General features: G+C 38.9%; 2 protein-coding genes and 2 long non-coding RNA genes across 4 annotated transcripts; all 4 read right to left on the bottom strand.

The window, feature by feature from the left end:
* Positions 1–441: 441 nt before the first annotated feature.
* Positions 442–2,589, bottom strand: ackr4a (atypical chemokine receptor 4a; the record flags this gene model as incomplete). Its single annotated transcript, XM_079221876.1, has 1 exon — positions 442–2,589. The coding sequence occupies one exon, from the start codon at positions 2,587–2,589 to the stop codon at positions 1,486–1,488; it is 1,104 nt and encodes a 367-aa protein (XP_079078002.1). The 3' UTR covers positions 442–1,485.
* A 2,693-nt stretch (positions 2,590–5,282) lies between these two features.
* LOC306741364 lies at positions 5,283–6,691 on the bottom strand. The gene is made up of 5 exons (XR_013771058.1): positions 6,568–6,691; positions 6,189–6,305; positions 6,063–6,094; positions 5,781–5,805; positions 5,283–5,680 (listed from the first exon to the last, which is right to left on the bottom strand). It is a non-coding gene; the product is annotated as an uncharacterized lncRNA (long non-coding RNA).
* A 1,713-nt stretch (positions 6,692–8,404) lies between these two features.
* On the bottom strand, positions 8,405–9,468 carry LOC306734729. Its single transcript, XR_013770973.1, has 4 exons — positions 9,348–9,468; positions 9,130–9,234; positions 8,975–9,027; positions 8,405–8,726 (listed from the first exon to the last, which is right to left on the bottom strand). It is a non-coding gene; the product is annotated as an uncharacterized lncRNA (long non-coding RNA).
* A 655-nt stretch (positions 9,469–10,123) lies between these two features.
* LOC306753599 (uncharacterized protein) lies at positions 10,124–11,805 on the bottom strand (the record flags this gene model as incomplete). Its single annotated transcript, XM_079237487.1, has 4 exons — positions 10,124–10,509; positions 11,152–11,204; positions 11,450–11,554; positions 11,689–11,805. The coding sequence occupies 4 exons, from the start codon at positions 11,803–11,805 to the stop codon at positions 10,431–10,433; spliced, it is 354 nt and encodes a 117-aa protein (XP_079093613.1). The 3' UTR covers positions 10,124–10,430.
* Positions 11,806–13,992: the final 2,187 nt, after the last annotated feature.

Below are 13,992 nucleotides of genomic sequence, written 5' to 3' on the forward strand. Positions count from 1 at the left end.
ACCAGCTGGGATACAGGATGACGACTAAGAAAAAAACATTTAAAATAAACATGTGGTTTCTTCATCGATGAAGAAATGAAGTTCTAACTTTCAGTAAAAACTCATTGTGTTTACATTTTGTATGCGAAGATTAACGACATGACAAACCACAGCAAACATCTGTCTAACAAGAAAAATAACTATTTAATGCAACTATTTAAACGATGTAGTGATGTGTTTGTGTCTAACTTACAATTGGAGACAGTTTATATTTGCTGACAAACCGTCTTCTGTCAGTCATCCCTCAACTCTCATGTAAGGAATTTTCCACCTCCTTTATTGGCAAAATTGCATCAGTTACAAAACCTTTTGGGAAATTGCAACATTTGAAATCCTCATGCTGCTGCTTGCATTAATAATCTCACCTCCAGGCTTTTTAGAAATTGGTTTTAACGGCATGGCATCAGCTCCTCTGCCAATATAGTAAACGCTTCTCTACTCTGAGGCTATTTCCCACAGACCTGGCAAACTGCAGTTAATAAGCCACACTTAAAATGACCTAAACAATTCACTGATCAAGTACAGGCAGACATCAAACCTCCCAGAGGGAAATCCTTGAATAGGGCTGGTTTTCAACAGTTAATCTCAGTCTTGGCCATTAACAATTGTTTTGATATGTTCCAGTCAAAGCCAGAGCACAGAGACTAGTCTTCATGCGATCTTGAACCTAAACACAGTAGGAAAGTTTCATTCTTTGTATTATTCCATTTCAGTGCTGCATTGACTTTGAGGAACTCAGGAAACTTTCCCACATGAAAGGAAGTTAAATCCCACTGGATTTGGTACAACGCAACACCACCAGTGCAAACAAGCTGATATGTGACATCTTTTAATTATCAGGAACTTTAAGGTCAAGTTGCAATTCCAACGTTGTTTCCAAAAGAACAAAGTTCCAGCTCATTCATTGTTTCACAAATAACCTGTATAGTGTATAATGAAGAGTATGAGCTTGATGCATTTATCTTATTTGTGCAGTGTGGGCAGCTGGAAGTGTTATGATAAGTGTTAAATGTTTCTGTTCCTTCAGATCTGGATAATCAAAAAATTAAAAAACCCAGATTTAAGATTGTGGGCTTTTCTACAAAGTGCATATTTGATTATGTAGATCCAGTTTTAGTCAAACTACTTAGCGGTCATTGTCATGCTAACTGGAAAATACATTTGAAAGAAACATTGTTTCCTCTGGACCTGGGTATAAAAATGGACAAAACATCACTCAAAACAGAAATCCAAATTCCTTTTGCATTCATCACTCATAATAGAAAAAAAAGTGAAAGTAAACAAAAATACAACAAACAACCTCCTGTTTTCAGAGAATTGAAGTGTTAAAATATTAAAACATCTGTTGAATTGTTGTACATCTTAATGATTTTCCTCACGCGCTTCTACTGCTGTTGCATCTGCTCTCCTGCTTTACTAAATATGGGGTTGTTCACTGGTCTTGGCTCATATTGAGAAAGTGTTTGTCTCTTGGGCTGCATTGTGGGAGTTAAATGACATCTCCATCTCTTCGTCCTCTGCCGGATTTTCCCTCCTCTTCCTTCTCTTCTCCCCAAACGTTTTGGCCGCCTTCATCATGTACTGCCTGAAGGACGACCCCACGAAGGCGTAGAGGACGGGGTTGAGGCAGCAGTGAGCGAGAGCCAAGCTCTCCGACACCTGAGCCGCCTGATCCAACACTTTACTCGTCCCACAGTGGGTCACTAAGGCGTAGACGGAGTCCATCGCTCGGTAGACCTTCAACGCGTTGTAAGGGAGCTGAGTGACCACGAACACCCCAACGACGGTCAAGAGGACACTTAGCGCTCTCCACTTCTTGCCTCTGCTCTCCACAGGGAGGCCCCTCAGTGTGCGGCCCACGCTCCAGTAACAGACCACCATAACCAGGAGCGGAAGCAGGAATCCCAGCAGCACCTCTGCTATCTCCAGAGCAGCTTTCCACCCGCGAGCCATTGATGGAGGGTAGATAGCCAGACAGACACTCCTATTAGATAACCGTCTCACTTCTGAGAGGAATAAATCAGGAACACCAAGGACGACCGCTGTCGCCCAGACAGCTAAACATATCTTCCAGCAGTGTCTCCTGGTGAATATTCTCTGCAGCCACCGACTTTGGTCTTGACCTTGCACCCTGGCTAACGCTAAGTAACGGTCCAGGCTGATGCAGGCCAGCAGCAGCATGCAGCAGGTGAAGTTGACCGAGTAGCAGGCCGACACCATCTTACAGACGACCTCGCCCAGCTCCCAGCCCCTCGCCGCGTCAGCAGCCCAGAAGGGCAGCGTGAAGAGCAGGAGCAGGTCGGCCACCGCCAGGTGAGTCAGGAAGGCGTCCGTCATGGTTTTGAGGCGCTTGTGGTAGGCGTAGACCGCCACGACTAAGCTGTTTCCTGCCAGGCCCACCACCAGACACACAGTATACATGACTGGGAGGAAGACGGCCGCAATGGAGCGGACATCGCCCTTCTCGCAGAGGGACGGGTAGTCATCGTAGCTGAAGTTGAAGCTGATGTTTTCAGGGTAGAAGTAGTCGTCCTCCTCTGAGACATTCATGCTGATCAGACAAAGCTGGGAGGGAGGACATTTTGACATTTTAAACATTCACAGCGTTACGTGCAGCAACATACACAAATAGAGTAGTGCAAAGTATTTAAGTACAGAGGGAAACAAAAGTAATTACATACCAGGGGAAATAAATGTAACTATTCCCTCAGAGCACAGCATGTCCAAATGTGGAAACCTAGTCTATTCTGACTGCAGGTAAGAGCAAGAGGCGAAGCTTTGTTTTCAGTGAGGGAAAAAACACGCACGCATTTCATAGTGGCAATAATGCAATATACTTTTGAGAGTTAAAGAAATATTCAACACATATTTTCTCCAACAAAAAATACCTAAAGTTGTATCTTATGCATCCAGTAAAACACAACATATATGAAGCAATATAAAGCACAGTATTTCAATGATTCTGACGTAAATACTATTTGTCAAGCGTTGTCCTCTCATTATTCCTTGAAATCTACTGGGAAAACTACCTTGGCATTTCTCCCCAAAAAAGAAAGAAAAAGGAATAAATCAAAACAAAAATGACTTGTACATGTTACCATGTAGCTGTAGAATCTGACTACACCCAATAATCAGTTCAGAAACTAGTCTTACCGGTCAGTGCTTTGTTCCCTCTGCAAGAGAGCCAGCTTTCAATCCAGCCTGGTCTTGTAGCGATGCCCTCTAAAAACACACTTCATGGAAGTAATGACTCAGAGAGAGAGAGAGAGATAGAGAGAGAGAGAGAGAGAGAGAGAGAGAGAGAGATAGAGAGAGAGAGAGAAAGAGAGAGAGAGAGAGAGAGATAGAGAGAGAGAGAGAAAGAGAGAGAGAGAGAGAGAGAGAGAGAGAGAGAGAGGTCAAGGGATGGGAGACAGAAACCAAATCCGTTGTCTGAGCTGTCTATTGAGGAAACACTTTTTGTGTTTTAAACATGAATGAACATGTTTACACAGAGACAATTAGTCATTGCACCATACGAAGAAAAAAGAAATGCCGAAAATGAAGAAATCAGAATGATACGAGTGTAAAATGTGCTAGAATAAATATTGTGTCTTCCATATGCAATATCATCACTCTGTACTAAATGACTTCTTGCTACTAAAAGCATGAAAAAAGCTTTGGTGTCTTTCCTGTCAGGATAAATAACCTCGCCACAGCTAAAACCAGAGGAATGCGGAAGGTTAGCTTTCGGTTTTAATCCATCAAGATTTGGTAGTAGAGGCTTGTTTTTTGTGTGTTTTTTTTAGATAAATTCTTCCTTCCCCTGTTTTGTGTTGCCTCAGCTATCGAGCTGCCACACCCAGTAACAGAAAACATAAACACTGATTTCTTTAGAAAGATTTTAGATTTGATTTTGTAGAGAGTAACGAAGGTTTCAGGGGAAATGTATCGGAGTAAAAGTATCAGTTTTCTTTGCAAAATGTAGTGAAGTTAAAGTAAAAGTCAACTGAAATATAAATAGTAAAGTAGAGTACAGATATCCCAAAAAACTACTTAAGTACAGTAACGAAGTATTTATACTTCGTTACTGTACACCACTGGTATTCAGACAGTCAAATAAAATATTATAGTATACTCAAAATGCTCAAAGAGTCTGTTCTTTCCAGATAAGGAGACAGTTGGTTTGTGGGCGGCATGAAGGCCGTGGTGAGAAGAGAAACATACAGGCACACCAGGACCAGCAACACACTTCTGTCTAATACTCACTGCCATCAATCAGTTTGATGTGGACAAAGAGGGGCAGGTGTGTGCAGATAAAAGATAATCAATCTACATGCACACACATGTTTAACAACAAGTCTGATGTAATCATCACTGAGTCTCTACTATATGTTTCTTTCCCCTGAAGTCCCTCCTGAAACATTTCCCCCGATTTGATAACCTTTGTACTCATTCGTCCAAAATCTTGGTTAATGATTTTTTGTATTGAACAAATCATCTTGTTACAAATTGTACTAAATGTACCCTGAAGCCAGTCTACACCGAGAGCTGTACTACCTCCTCTGCTTTGATTTGCAGTTATGAATATACAGAAATGTAAGATATCGTCTGACTAGTGGACTTTCACAACAAAGTCCTAACATTTCTTTCTAACATTTAAATCACACGATGCCGTTGGACACACCGGGTCAGAAACTAACACTAACACTTTATGAAAGATCTTCTTAATCATCTATAAGTCCTTCATACTTAATTCACAAATGTGGAATCCATCATTTGTAACGTATGAAAACCCAATCATGAAATGCATAATAGTCAAGCTTATTAATAATCAAGAATGAAATATTTATGACTGTGTTTATGAATTGCATACTAATGAGTTACTAATGAGTGCTCATGTTGGAACATTGCTTTAAAAATGATGAATGAAGTGTTTATTCATGCTTTACTAATGCTAAAGAGTGTGTAGGTATAATAAAGTGCAACCGGCTGACTGACTCCATCTTGTGGAGACATTATGCAGCACTACTTATTCAGCTGATTGAAACTACAGCTGATAACATATAATACACGTTTACAGAAAATGATTCAATCTACAATTCTTCTGTCATTTCTTTTTTTCTTCACCGATAACTGATTTAGAAACAGAAAACTGAATGAGATAGCTATTTACAAAGGAAAAAGCTTCTTCTGAGTTTCTAGTTCGTCATAAAGAATAAAGATGAAACACTCCTTGTGTATTCTTATTTCAAAAACTTTATTTAGTTTGCTACCAATTTTATAATCAACAGCAATTGGAGTCAAATATTACCTCATTATTCATCCTAGTAATAGAAGACATTAGTAAGCAATTTATCAGAGCATCTGTGAATACAAAAGAATAGCAAAGTACCAGATAAATGCTTCTAAGCTTTTATATAAAAAACAGTTGAAAAAGTGAACATGTGTTATATTTCATGGCTTGCTGGCATTTTTTTAAGTACTGGAGTAAAGGAGGAGTATTGTTCATGTAAGGATTTATTATTGTCACCAAGATGGTAAATGGCAAAGCAAAAGAGAGCAGCTTTCTGGAGGAGAAGATGCAGGTTCTTCGTGTCTCTCTTCAGTTCTGTCATAAGAGTTGTTTGATTTCCTTCTTCTTACTGATTTGGATTGGAACCTGGAAGCAGAGGGGAAAAATCAGGTCAGTTTAGGAATTTATTGTCATGAATTCAAATGTTTTTTTTTTGTTTTTTTAAATCAAGGAACTTTGGTTTTACCTTTGCAGCGAGTTTGACCTTCTTACTGATGAAGAGAAAATGAGAAAAGTCAGTGAGATGTAAATCAGGAAAAACATCCCTTTGGATTTCAAGTAAGTCAATCTATTAATCAATCAATCTAGCGGTTCAATAAATAAAATAAAAAGTTCTACATGTTTGCATTTTGTTCACCGAGACATTCTCTTGGTCACTTGACAATATTGCAAGATAATAACACAGATCTCAATCTGTGTTATTATCAGATGAATAATATTCATTCTAAAAAAAATGAAGAACATTTACATGTTTTGGTCCAAAGCCAGTTGAACTGGGACCTGGAAACGGAGGGGAAAAAGTCAGTTAATTTTAGGAATTTATTTTGTCATAATTTAAAATTACATTTATTCTTTTTTTAAATCAAGGACCGACCTTTGGTTTAACCTTTGCAAGGAGTGAACAAGCACCGCGTCTCCTCCAGCAGCCGGGTAATTGTCGTGGACTTCTTTGTCCACTCTTTCCTCTGTCGGGCACACTTACTCCCTTCACCTACAACAACATCAGGAGAAAGTACATTATTTGTACTTGTACTCAAAGTCACTGTATTTGATCTTTACCGTAACTCAGAACTGCCAATACAAAGTGAACAACATCAAGTTTGACAGCTCTCTCTCTCTCTCTCTCTCTCTCTCTCTCTCTCTCTCTCTCTCTCTCTCTTTCTCTCTAACAGGTTGGTATTTAGACTGAGACAGTCCTGTGAGAAAACCCAATCAGAATCAGAGAACGTGCAGCTCCTGCATCGTCTTCTTACCTGACCCAGAGGCTGCGTTCGCGGGTCATCTCTCACCAGAGTGGCTGCATCAGTAGAAGTGAAGGCTGTGAAGAGCAGGAAGACCTGCAGACCGAACAGGACCAGCAGCACACCTTTGTCCATGACTGATGAAATGAAGCGTTTGAAACTGACAGATATTTATATACTCGCTGCTGAATAATCACTTCCATGAAAACAATGCATGTTTTGAAATTATTTCACAAGTTCAATTTCATCATTGCAAAAAGCACCCTGAAATGTCTGCTTCCTTCTGTTGTAATTTCTCTTTTGACATCCCTGCCCATTACTGTCTTTAAACCGTGTGCCAATTCATTAGATAACTTTTTTTTTTATTGATTCCCTGTGTGAACATGTTCCATATCACATCCTGAATCTGATTAAAACCGACATCTATCATAGCAGGAACAATACTGTGCAGGCAAAGGTAATTAATAGATGATGTGTTGATGATGTCCTAGTTACACAGCATCTTGACAAGGGAAGTTAAACCTGGAATTATTGCACAATTTCAATGAAAATATTGAAATCGTCTCTACAAAATCGGTGAGGAATTTTACAAAGTGTATACTGTTAACACAGAGAAAACTGCAACCTCACAGCCTCCTCTGGTCTGAACTCCTGACTAGAACTCAACTCAGCTGACCACTGCAGCATGAATAGTCAGCTTTTCCTAAATATTCTAACATTTAAATCACACGGTGCCGTTGGACACACCGGGTCAGAAACTAACACTAACACTTTATGAAAGATCTTCTTAATCATCTATAAGTCCTTCATACTTAATTCACAAATGTGGAATCCATCATTTATAAAGTATGAAAACCCAATCATGAAACGCATAATAGTCAAGCTTATTAATAATCAAGAATGAAATATTTATGACTGTGTTTATGAATTGCATACTAATGAGTTACTAATGAGTGTTCATGTTGGAACATTGCTTTAAAAATGATGAATGAAGTGTTTATTCATGCTTTACTAATGCTAAATAGTGTGTAGGTATAATAAAGTGCAACCGGCTGACTGACTCCATCTTGTGGAGACATTATGCAGCACTACTTATTCAGCTGATTGAAACTACAGCTGATAACATATAATACACGTTTACAGAAAATGATTCAATCTACAATTCTTCTGTCATTTCTTTTTTTCTTCACCGATAACTGATTTAGAAACAGAAAACTGAATGAGAGAAAGAGCAGAAGTAAATCTCTCTCTACTGTATTTCTGCCACTGCATCAGCATTTTAAATGATGAGAAAAATAAAATATTGTTTGCTGTTGTTTACTTCCTTGTCTTGTCTTAGCCCCTTACACACATGCACACCCATGTTTAACAACACGTCTGATGTAATCCTCACTGACTCTCTCTGTATTTGACTGACAGCATCTGCTTCTTTCCCCTGAAGTCCCTCATGAAACATTTCCTCCCATTTCATAACTTTTGTACTTGAACTAACTGCATCTATAATTTACTGCAAAACGTCTTGGTTAAGGATTTTTTTTATTGAACAAAATCCATCTTGAAGCCAGTCTACACAGAGAGCAGTGCCTCCTCTGCTTTGATTTACAGATATGAATAAACAGAAATGTACGGCATCGTCTGGCTAGTGAACTTTCACAGCTGGTCTACCAGTCAACAGGCTGTGTTTATACTGGGCAGCTCCCAGTTTACCAACATGTGTTCTCAGTGTTACCAGAAAAAATACACATTTAAATTAAACTGTTAGCTATTTACAAAGGAAAAAGCTTCTTCTGAGTTTCTAGTTTGTCATAAAGAATAAAGATGAAACACTCCTTGTGTATTCTTATTTCAAAAACTTTATTTTGTTTGTTGTTTGTTGTTGAAATACTACCTCATTATTCATCTTAGTAATAGAAGACATTGGTAAGCAATTTATCAGAGCATCTGTAAATACAAAAGAATAGCAAAGCAGCAAATCTAAGTTTTTATATGAAAACCAGTTGACAATGTGAATATATGTTAAATGTCATGGCTTGTTTGATTGTTTAAATCACATTAGTAAAGGAGGAGTATTTCATGTAAGGATTGATTACAGCTTTCTGGAGGAGAAGATGCAGGTTCTTCGTGTCTCCCTTTAGTTCTGTCGTAAGACTTGTTTGATTTCTTTCTTCTTACTGAAAAAAAAAAAAAACGAGAAAAGTCAAAGAGATGTAAATCAGGAAAAACATCGACATTTTGATTTCAATTTAATCAATCTATTAATCAATCAATCTAGCGGTTCATTAAATAAAATAAAAAGTTCTACATGTTTGCATTTGTTTTACCGAGAGATTCTCTTGGTCACTTGACAATATTGCAAAAATAATAACACAGATCTCAATAAATAATAATATTCATTCTCAAAAAAATTAAGCACATTTACATTTGTTGGTCCAAAGCCAGCAGTTGAGGGTTTGGTGCAACAGTTACTGCATGCTGGAAACAGAAGGGAAAAAAAGTCAGGTCAGTTTAGGAATTTATTTTGTCATAAATTAAAATGAAAAAAAGAGAAAGTAAATCGAGGAAATTCGTTTTTACCTTTCCAACTAATGAACAAGCACCGGGCCTCAGCCAGCAGCCGGGTAATTGTCGTGGATTTCTTTGTCCACTCTTTTCTCTGTCGGGCACACTTACTCCCTTCACCTACAACAACATCAGGAGAAAGTACATTATTTGTACTCAAAGTCCCTGGTATTAATCTGTGCCATTACGAAAACCCAATCAGAGAACGTGCAGCTCCTGCATCGTCTTCTTACCTGACCCAGAGGCTGCGTTCGCGGGTCATCTCTCACCAGAGTGGCTGCATCAGTAGAAGTGAAGGCTGTGAAGAGCAGGAAGACCTGCAGACCGAACAGGACCAGCAGCACACCTTTGTCCATGACTGATGAAATGAAGCGTTTGAAACTGACAGATCTTTAAATACTCACTGATGTGCTGAATAATCACTTCTATGAAAACAATGCATTTTTTGAAATTATTTCACAAGTCCAATTTCATCATTGCAAAAAACACCCTGAAATGTCTGCTTCCTTCTGTTGTAATTTCTCTTTTGACATCCCTGCCCATTACTGTCTTTAAACCATGTGCCAATTCATTAGATCACTTTTTTTAAATGTATTAATGGAAAATATTCCATATCACATCCTTAATATGATTGAAACCGGCATCTATCATAGCAGGAACAATACTGTGTAGGTAAAGGTAATTAATAGATGATGTGTTGATGACGACTCGGGTTACACAAAGTCTTGACAAGGGAAGTTAAGCCTGGGAATATTGCACAATTTCAATGAAAATATTGAAATCACAGCCTCCTCTGGTCTGATCTCCTGACTAGAATGCAAGACAGCTGACCACTGCAGCATGAATAGTCAGCTTTCTCTAAATATTCTAACCTTTAAATCACACCACATGTAGAACGCTAAAATGAAGGCTTAACAAAAGCTGCATGCGTGTGTTTTTCACTTCACTGATAACTGATTTAGAAACAGAAAACTCAATGAGACAAATAAAACCAAAATGTTCTGCTTTTCATTGTTTTTAATCAGTAAAACATTTTTGTGGTATACATAACGCTTGTAGTGGAACACAATGTGTGACAATGTGAGCACCTTGTTCAGTACAGCAGTGAATGATTATCTGTCAATCACTATTAACTCTTTGCAGCTGTTGGCAACAATAGTATTTGACCATAAACACCAATGAACTTTGCTTTTACAATCCAGTATTAATGTTATTTGCTTTAACAAAAGATACAATCAAAGCCGTGCATATATGTAATGGAGCAGTGTCATGATCACCAGAATGATATCCTTGGTCATCGCTCAATAAGTGCAATATCAGTAATAATCAACGATTCCTTCACCAAATGGTTCTCTGTCCATCCCTCCCATTCGGTATTTGAACAACTCCTCTGGGCTATACACGGAGACATAAAGAAACACAGAAAAGAAAGAGAAGTTACACAAAATAGCTTCAACCAAGCAATTGTTAGAGAATTGTGGGATCACATGACACAAAAATTAATCTTGAAAGGCTTCAAGCAATGCGTTTGTGTCCAGTTAACCGGAGGACGGACCAATCGGAGTCCTGTGAGGAGCTACTGGCAGCTACGAGTGGTTTACTTTGAGTTTAGTAAGTGCCAGTCAGATTGTAGCTTTGTCTGAGTTTCACTACGCAACAAAGTATTTACAAGTGGAGAAACTCATAATTCCATCTATAAAGAAGCATGTGTTTGTATTGCAGTGGATAATTAGTTAGTAAACTCTATGCTCTCACCTTCATCGTTACGAGAGAGAGCGGCTCAATGTGTTTGACAAATGTAACTCTATCTCAGGTACTGTGGGCTGGTGCTGTTGGAGTGGACTTCCCCAAATCAGAGATAGAGTCACTGATGTTTGACAAATCTTTAATAGCATCCTGGACCGGTCTGGAATGTAGTTAGTTAATGAAATGCCCCTTGGTACGAAAACGTTACGATTCCTCAATCTTTTTTATTTATATTATGTCTTCAAGCATGTTGGATATAGTTTTGTGTTAACATGAGGAGTAATCTCTTACCTCGGACGAGTAGGACGAGTATGAGGAGGAGCAGTAGGAAGATGACCATGAGGCTGTAACAAAGATATTTGATACATTTTACAGTCGCAGACTCGTTCAAAGAACATTTCTGAATGAACAAATAACAACCCAGCAGTTTTCAGAGCTGTTGGTGAGACAACTTGCTCTTCCTTTTCAATGATGGATAATTAAAGTGTTGAATTTGGACAGCAATGATCTTCAGCAAGTTTCTTTTGAGACACAGATTCTGGGAGCTTCTGTAATTGTAAAATGGCATGGAATAAAAGTTTGGTCTTACCAATAAAGCTGCGAATCCACATGCTCCTGGTCTCCAGTCGCAGTTGGAATATCTTTTCCGTCTGTTTCCAAATACTTCTCTGTTGCGGTCATTTCTTCTCACCACCTATACAACAAAGGGCAATTGTCGTCTGTAAACAAATTGATGATGAGCAACAACATGTTTGCCATTTAGGTCCTTAGTTCTGACAACCAATGACCTTTTGACACTACGAGAAGCTTTACAGTGGATCTGCTTACCAGATCAGGAGGCCGTTGAGGATCTGTCACCAGGGCAGCAGCATCAGCAGAAGTGAAGGCTGTGATGAGCAGGAAAACCTGCAGAAACAACAGGACTAGCAGCACACTTTTCTCCATGGTGAATGAACTGAAGAGTTTGATACACGCAGGTCTTTATATACTCACTGCCAACCAACCACTTTCCTGTGGAGAAAGGGAAAGCCATTAAGACGGAGTAGATAAAATAACCCATCCACACGCACACAAACAATTTAAAATGATTTGTTTAACTTGACTTCTGGTATGTTTAACTGATATTCATGCTTCCTTCCCCTGCAGTCCCTCTTTGGACAATCTCCTGATTACATCATCGAATAAAAAGCTGGCAGGTTTATTGAGAAATAACGGTAACACTTTATAAATACTACACACTTTTTTAGCATTAGTTAAGTATGAGTAAACACTTAGTTCATCATTTCTAAAGCATTGTTCCAACATTAACACTCATTAGTATGCAATTCATAGGCAGTTATACATGTTTGATTCTTGATTAATAAGGTTGACTATTATGCGTTTCATGATTGGGTTTTCATACTTTATAAATTATTTGTTCCCTATTTGTAAATTAAGTAATTAAAGTGAATTTATTGATACATATACTTATTTAGATATGCACTGATGGTGGGACTATGTTAACATGTGCTTTTATAAATGTGTTATAATACTGCAATTCAGGATTCATTTAGGTAGTTACTAGTCAGTAAAGTATTTGTGTGATCTCATCTAAAGTGAGGACCATCTATGCCTTACAAAGCATTTATAAATGACACACAAAACTCTGAACTAAGTCGAAAGGGAGCGCGGACCCGGGCCAGAAAGAATGCTAGCCAGGTGATGGGAGGCGATGTCAGTCAGTGGCACGAGTGGTGAGTATGTTTCTTAGTTGGCTGGCACATAGACATTATTAGCTAGAGGTCCTGAGACAGGCACGCGCCACCGCGTCACCTCAGTTGTAAGTAGTAGACCAATCCAGGTGATAGCTAGATACTCATAATCAATAATGTGTATGTGCCAGCAAACTAAGAAACATACTCACCACAGGCTCGTTCGAGATGAACTGCTTCTCGCCTGGAATGTAGACGAGAGCAGGCAGTAGCAGCAGGGGCGTTGACAAAAAACTGAGGTCAAGTCGGACAGTTTTCAGCTGCCATAAAAAAATACACACGAACACGTGACAGCCAAAGAATATGTAAAAGAAAGTCAAAAGTAGGAGTAACGTTTTTTTAACAACATTTATTTACACTGGTTCTGGCTGACAAATAAAAAAAAGGTTCTCCATGAAGTGGGAGAGGTTGGGACAGTTGTGGTCGGGCCAAACAAATATAAATCAAGATAACAAAACTAGGCTTGACTAACTACCTCTACTAACATTGCACAACTGCAGAAGTTTGTTTCTTTATTTCTAACACATAACAAATTAGTATAGTGACAAACTAAATGCTGTACAATTGAATTAAGGATTCCTGTTCAAAATACAATCACACCTCTTAAGAAGGATGTCTTCAGCTAATGCATAGTGTACACAATTTAACGCGACTGTAGAGGTTAATCAATGCCAAATAGTGTGTCGGTTTAAATGTTGCTGCAGTGAATAATTGTGGGATTGCATTATCTCCTTTCCTTTGGTAAAAGATGGCCCAGTGTACCCAATGCTAAAATAGATAGAAAATAAGCGTTGAAGCACCTTTCCTCAGCATTTAGTGAATTCAACCAGATCTCATCATGGCTGCCACCTAATATTTCTGGTTCATTCCACTCAATTAGGAGGAACCTTCCTAAGCAAAAGAGACTATTAAATCGCAGTCAAGGTGTGAACTGAACCTCGAGTTGCTCCCTTGGCATATTAAAGCAGCCTCCTGCTTAGAATGAGTTAAAATGCAGAGGACGAATTCCATGATGTACCTGTACCTTTTGTGACGATACAAAATTAAGTTTACGTTCTTAAGTTTCATTCCACCTCTGTATTTACCGCACTAACCCTCCGGCCCTTTCTGACTGCCATGTTCCACCTGTGCACGAGCTGGCCTCCGTGTTTCTTGAGCGTCTTTATTCACGCGCCCTCCACAACGGGCCAGCAGCACACCTGCTCCTCATTTCCCAATCAGACTCCAGCGGCCTCCAGGACCTCTACCACCAGGCTCCCTGTGGCGCTGCACTTTCACAAAACAGGATATTAACTACTTGGCCTGTGAGTCTGCTTGTGTTAACACATGTTTACAGTTATTTATGGAAGTCATTGTGATACAGTGTCAGCTAATTATTATG

Source organism: Taurulus bubalis (genome assembly GCF_910589615.1).
Source record: "Taurulus bubalis genome assembly, chromosome: 1".
In the NCBI taxonomy this organism is placed as follows: Eukaryota; Metazoa; Chordata; class Actinopteri; order Perciformes; family Cottidae; genus Taurulus; species Taurulus bubalis.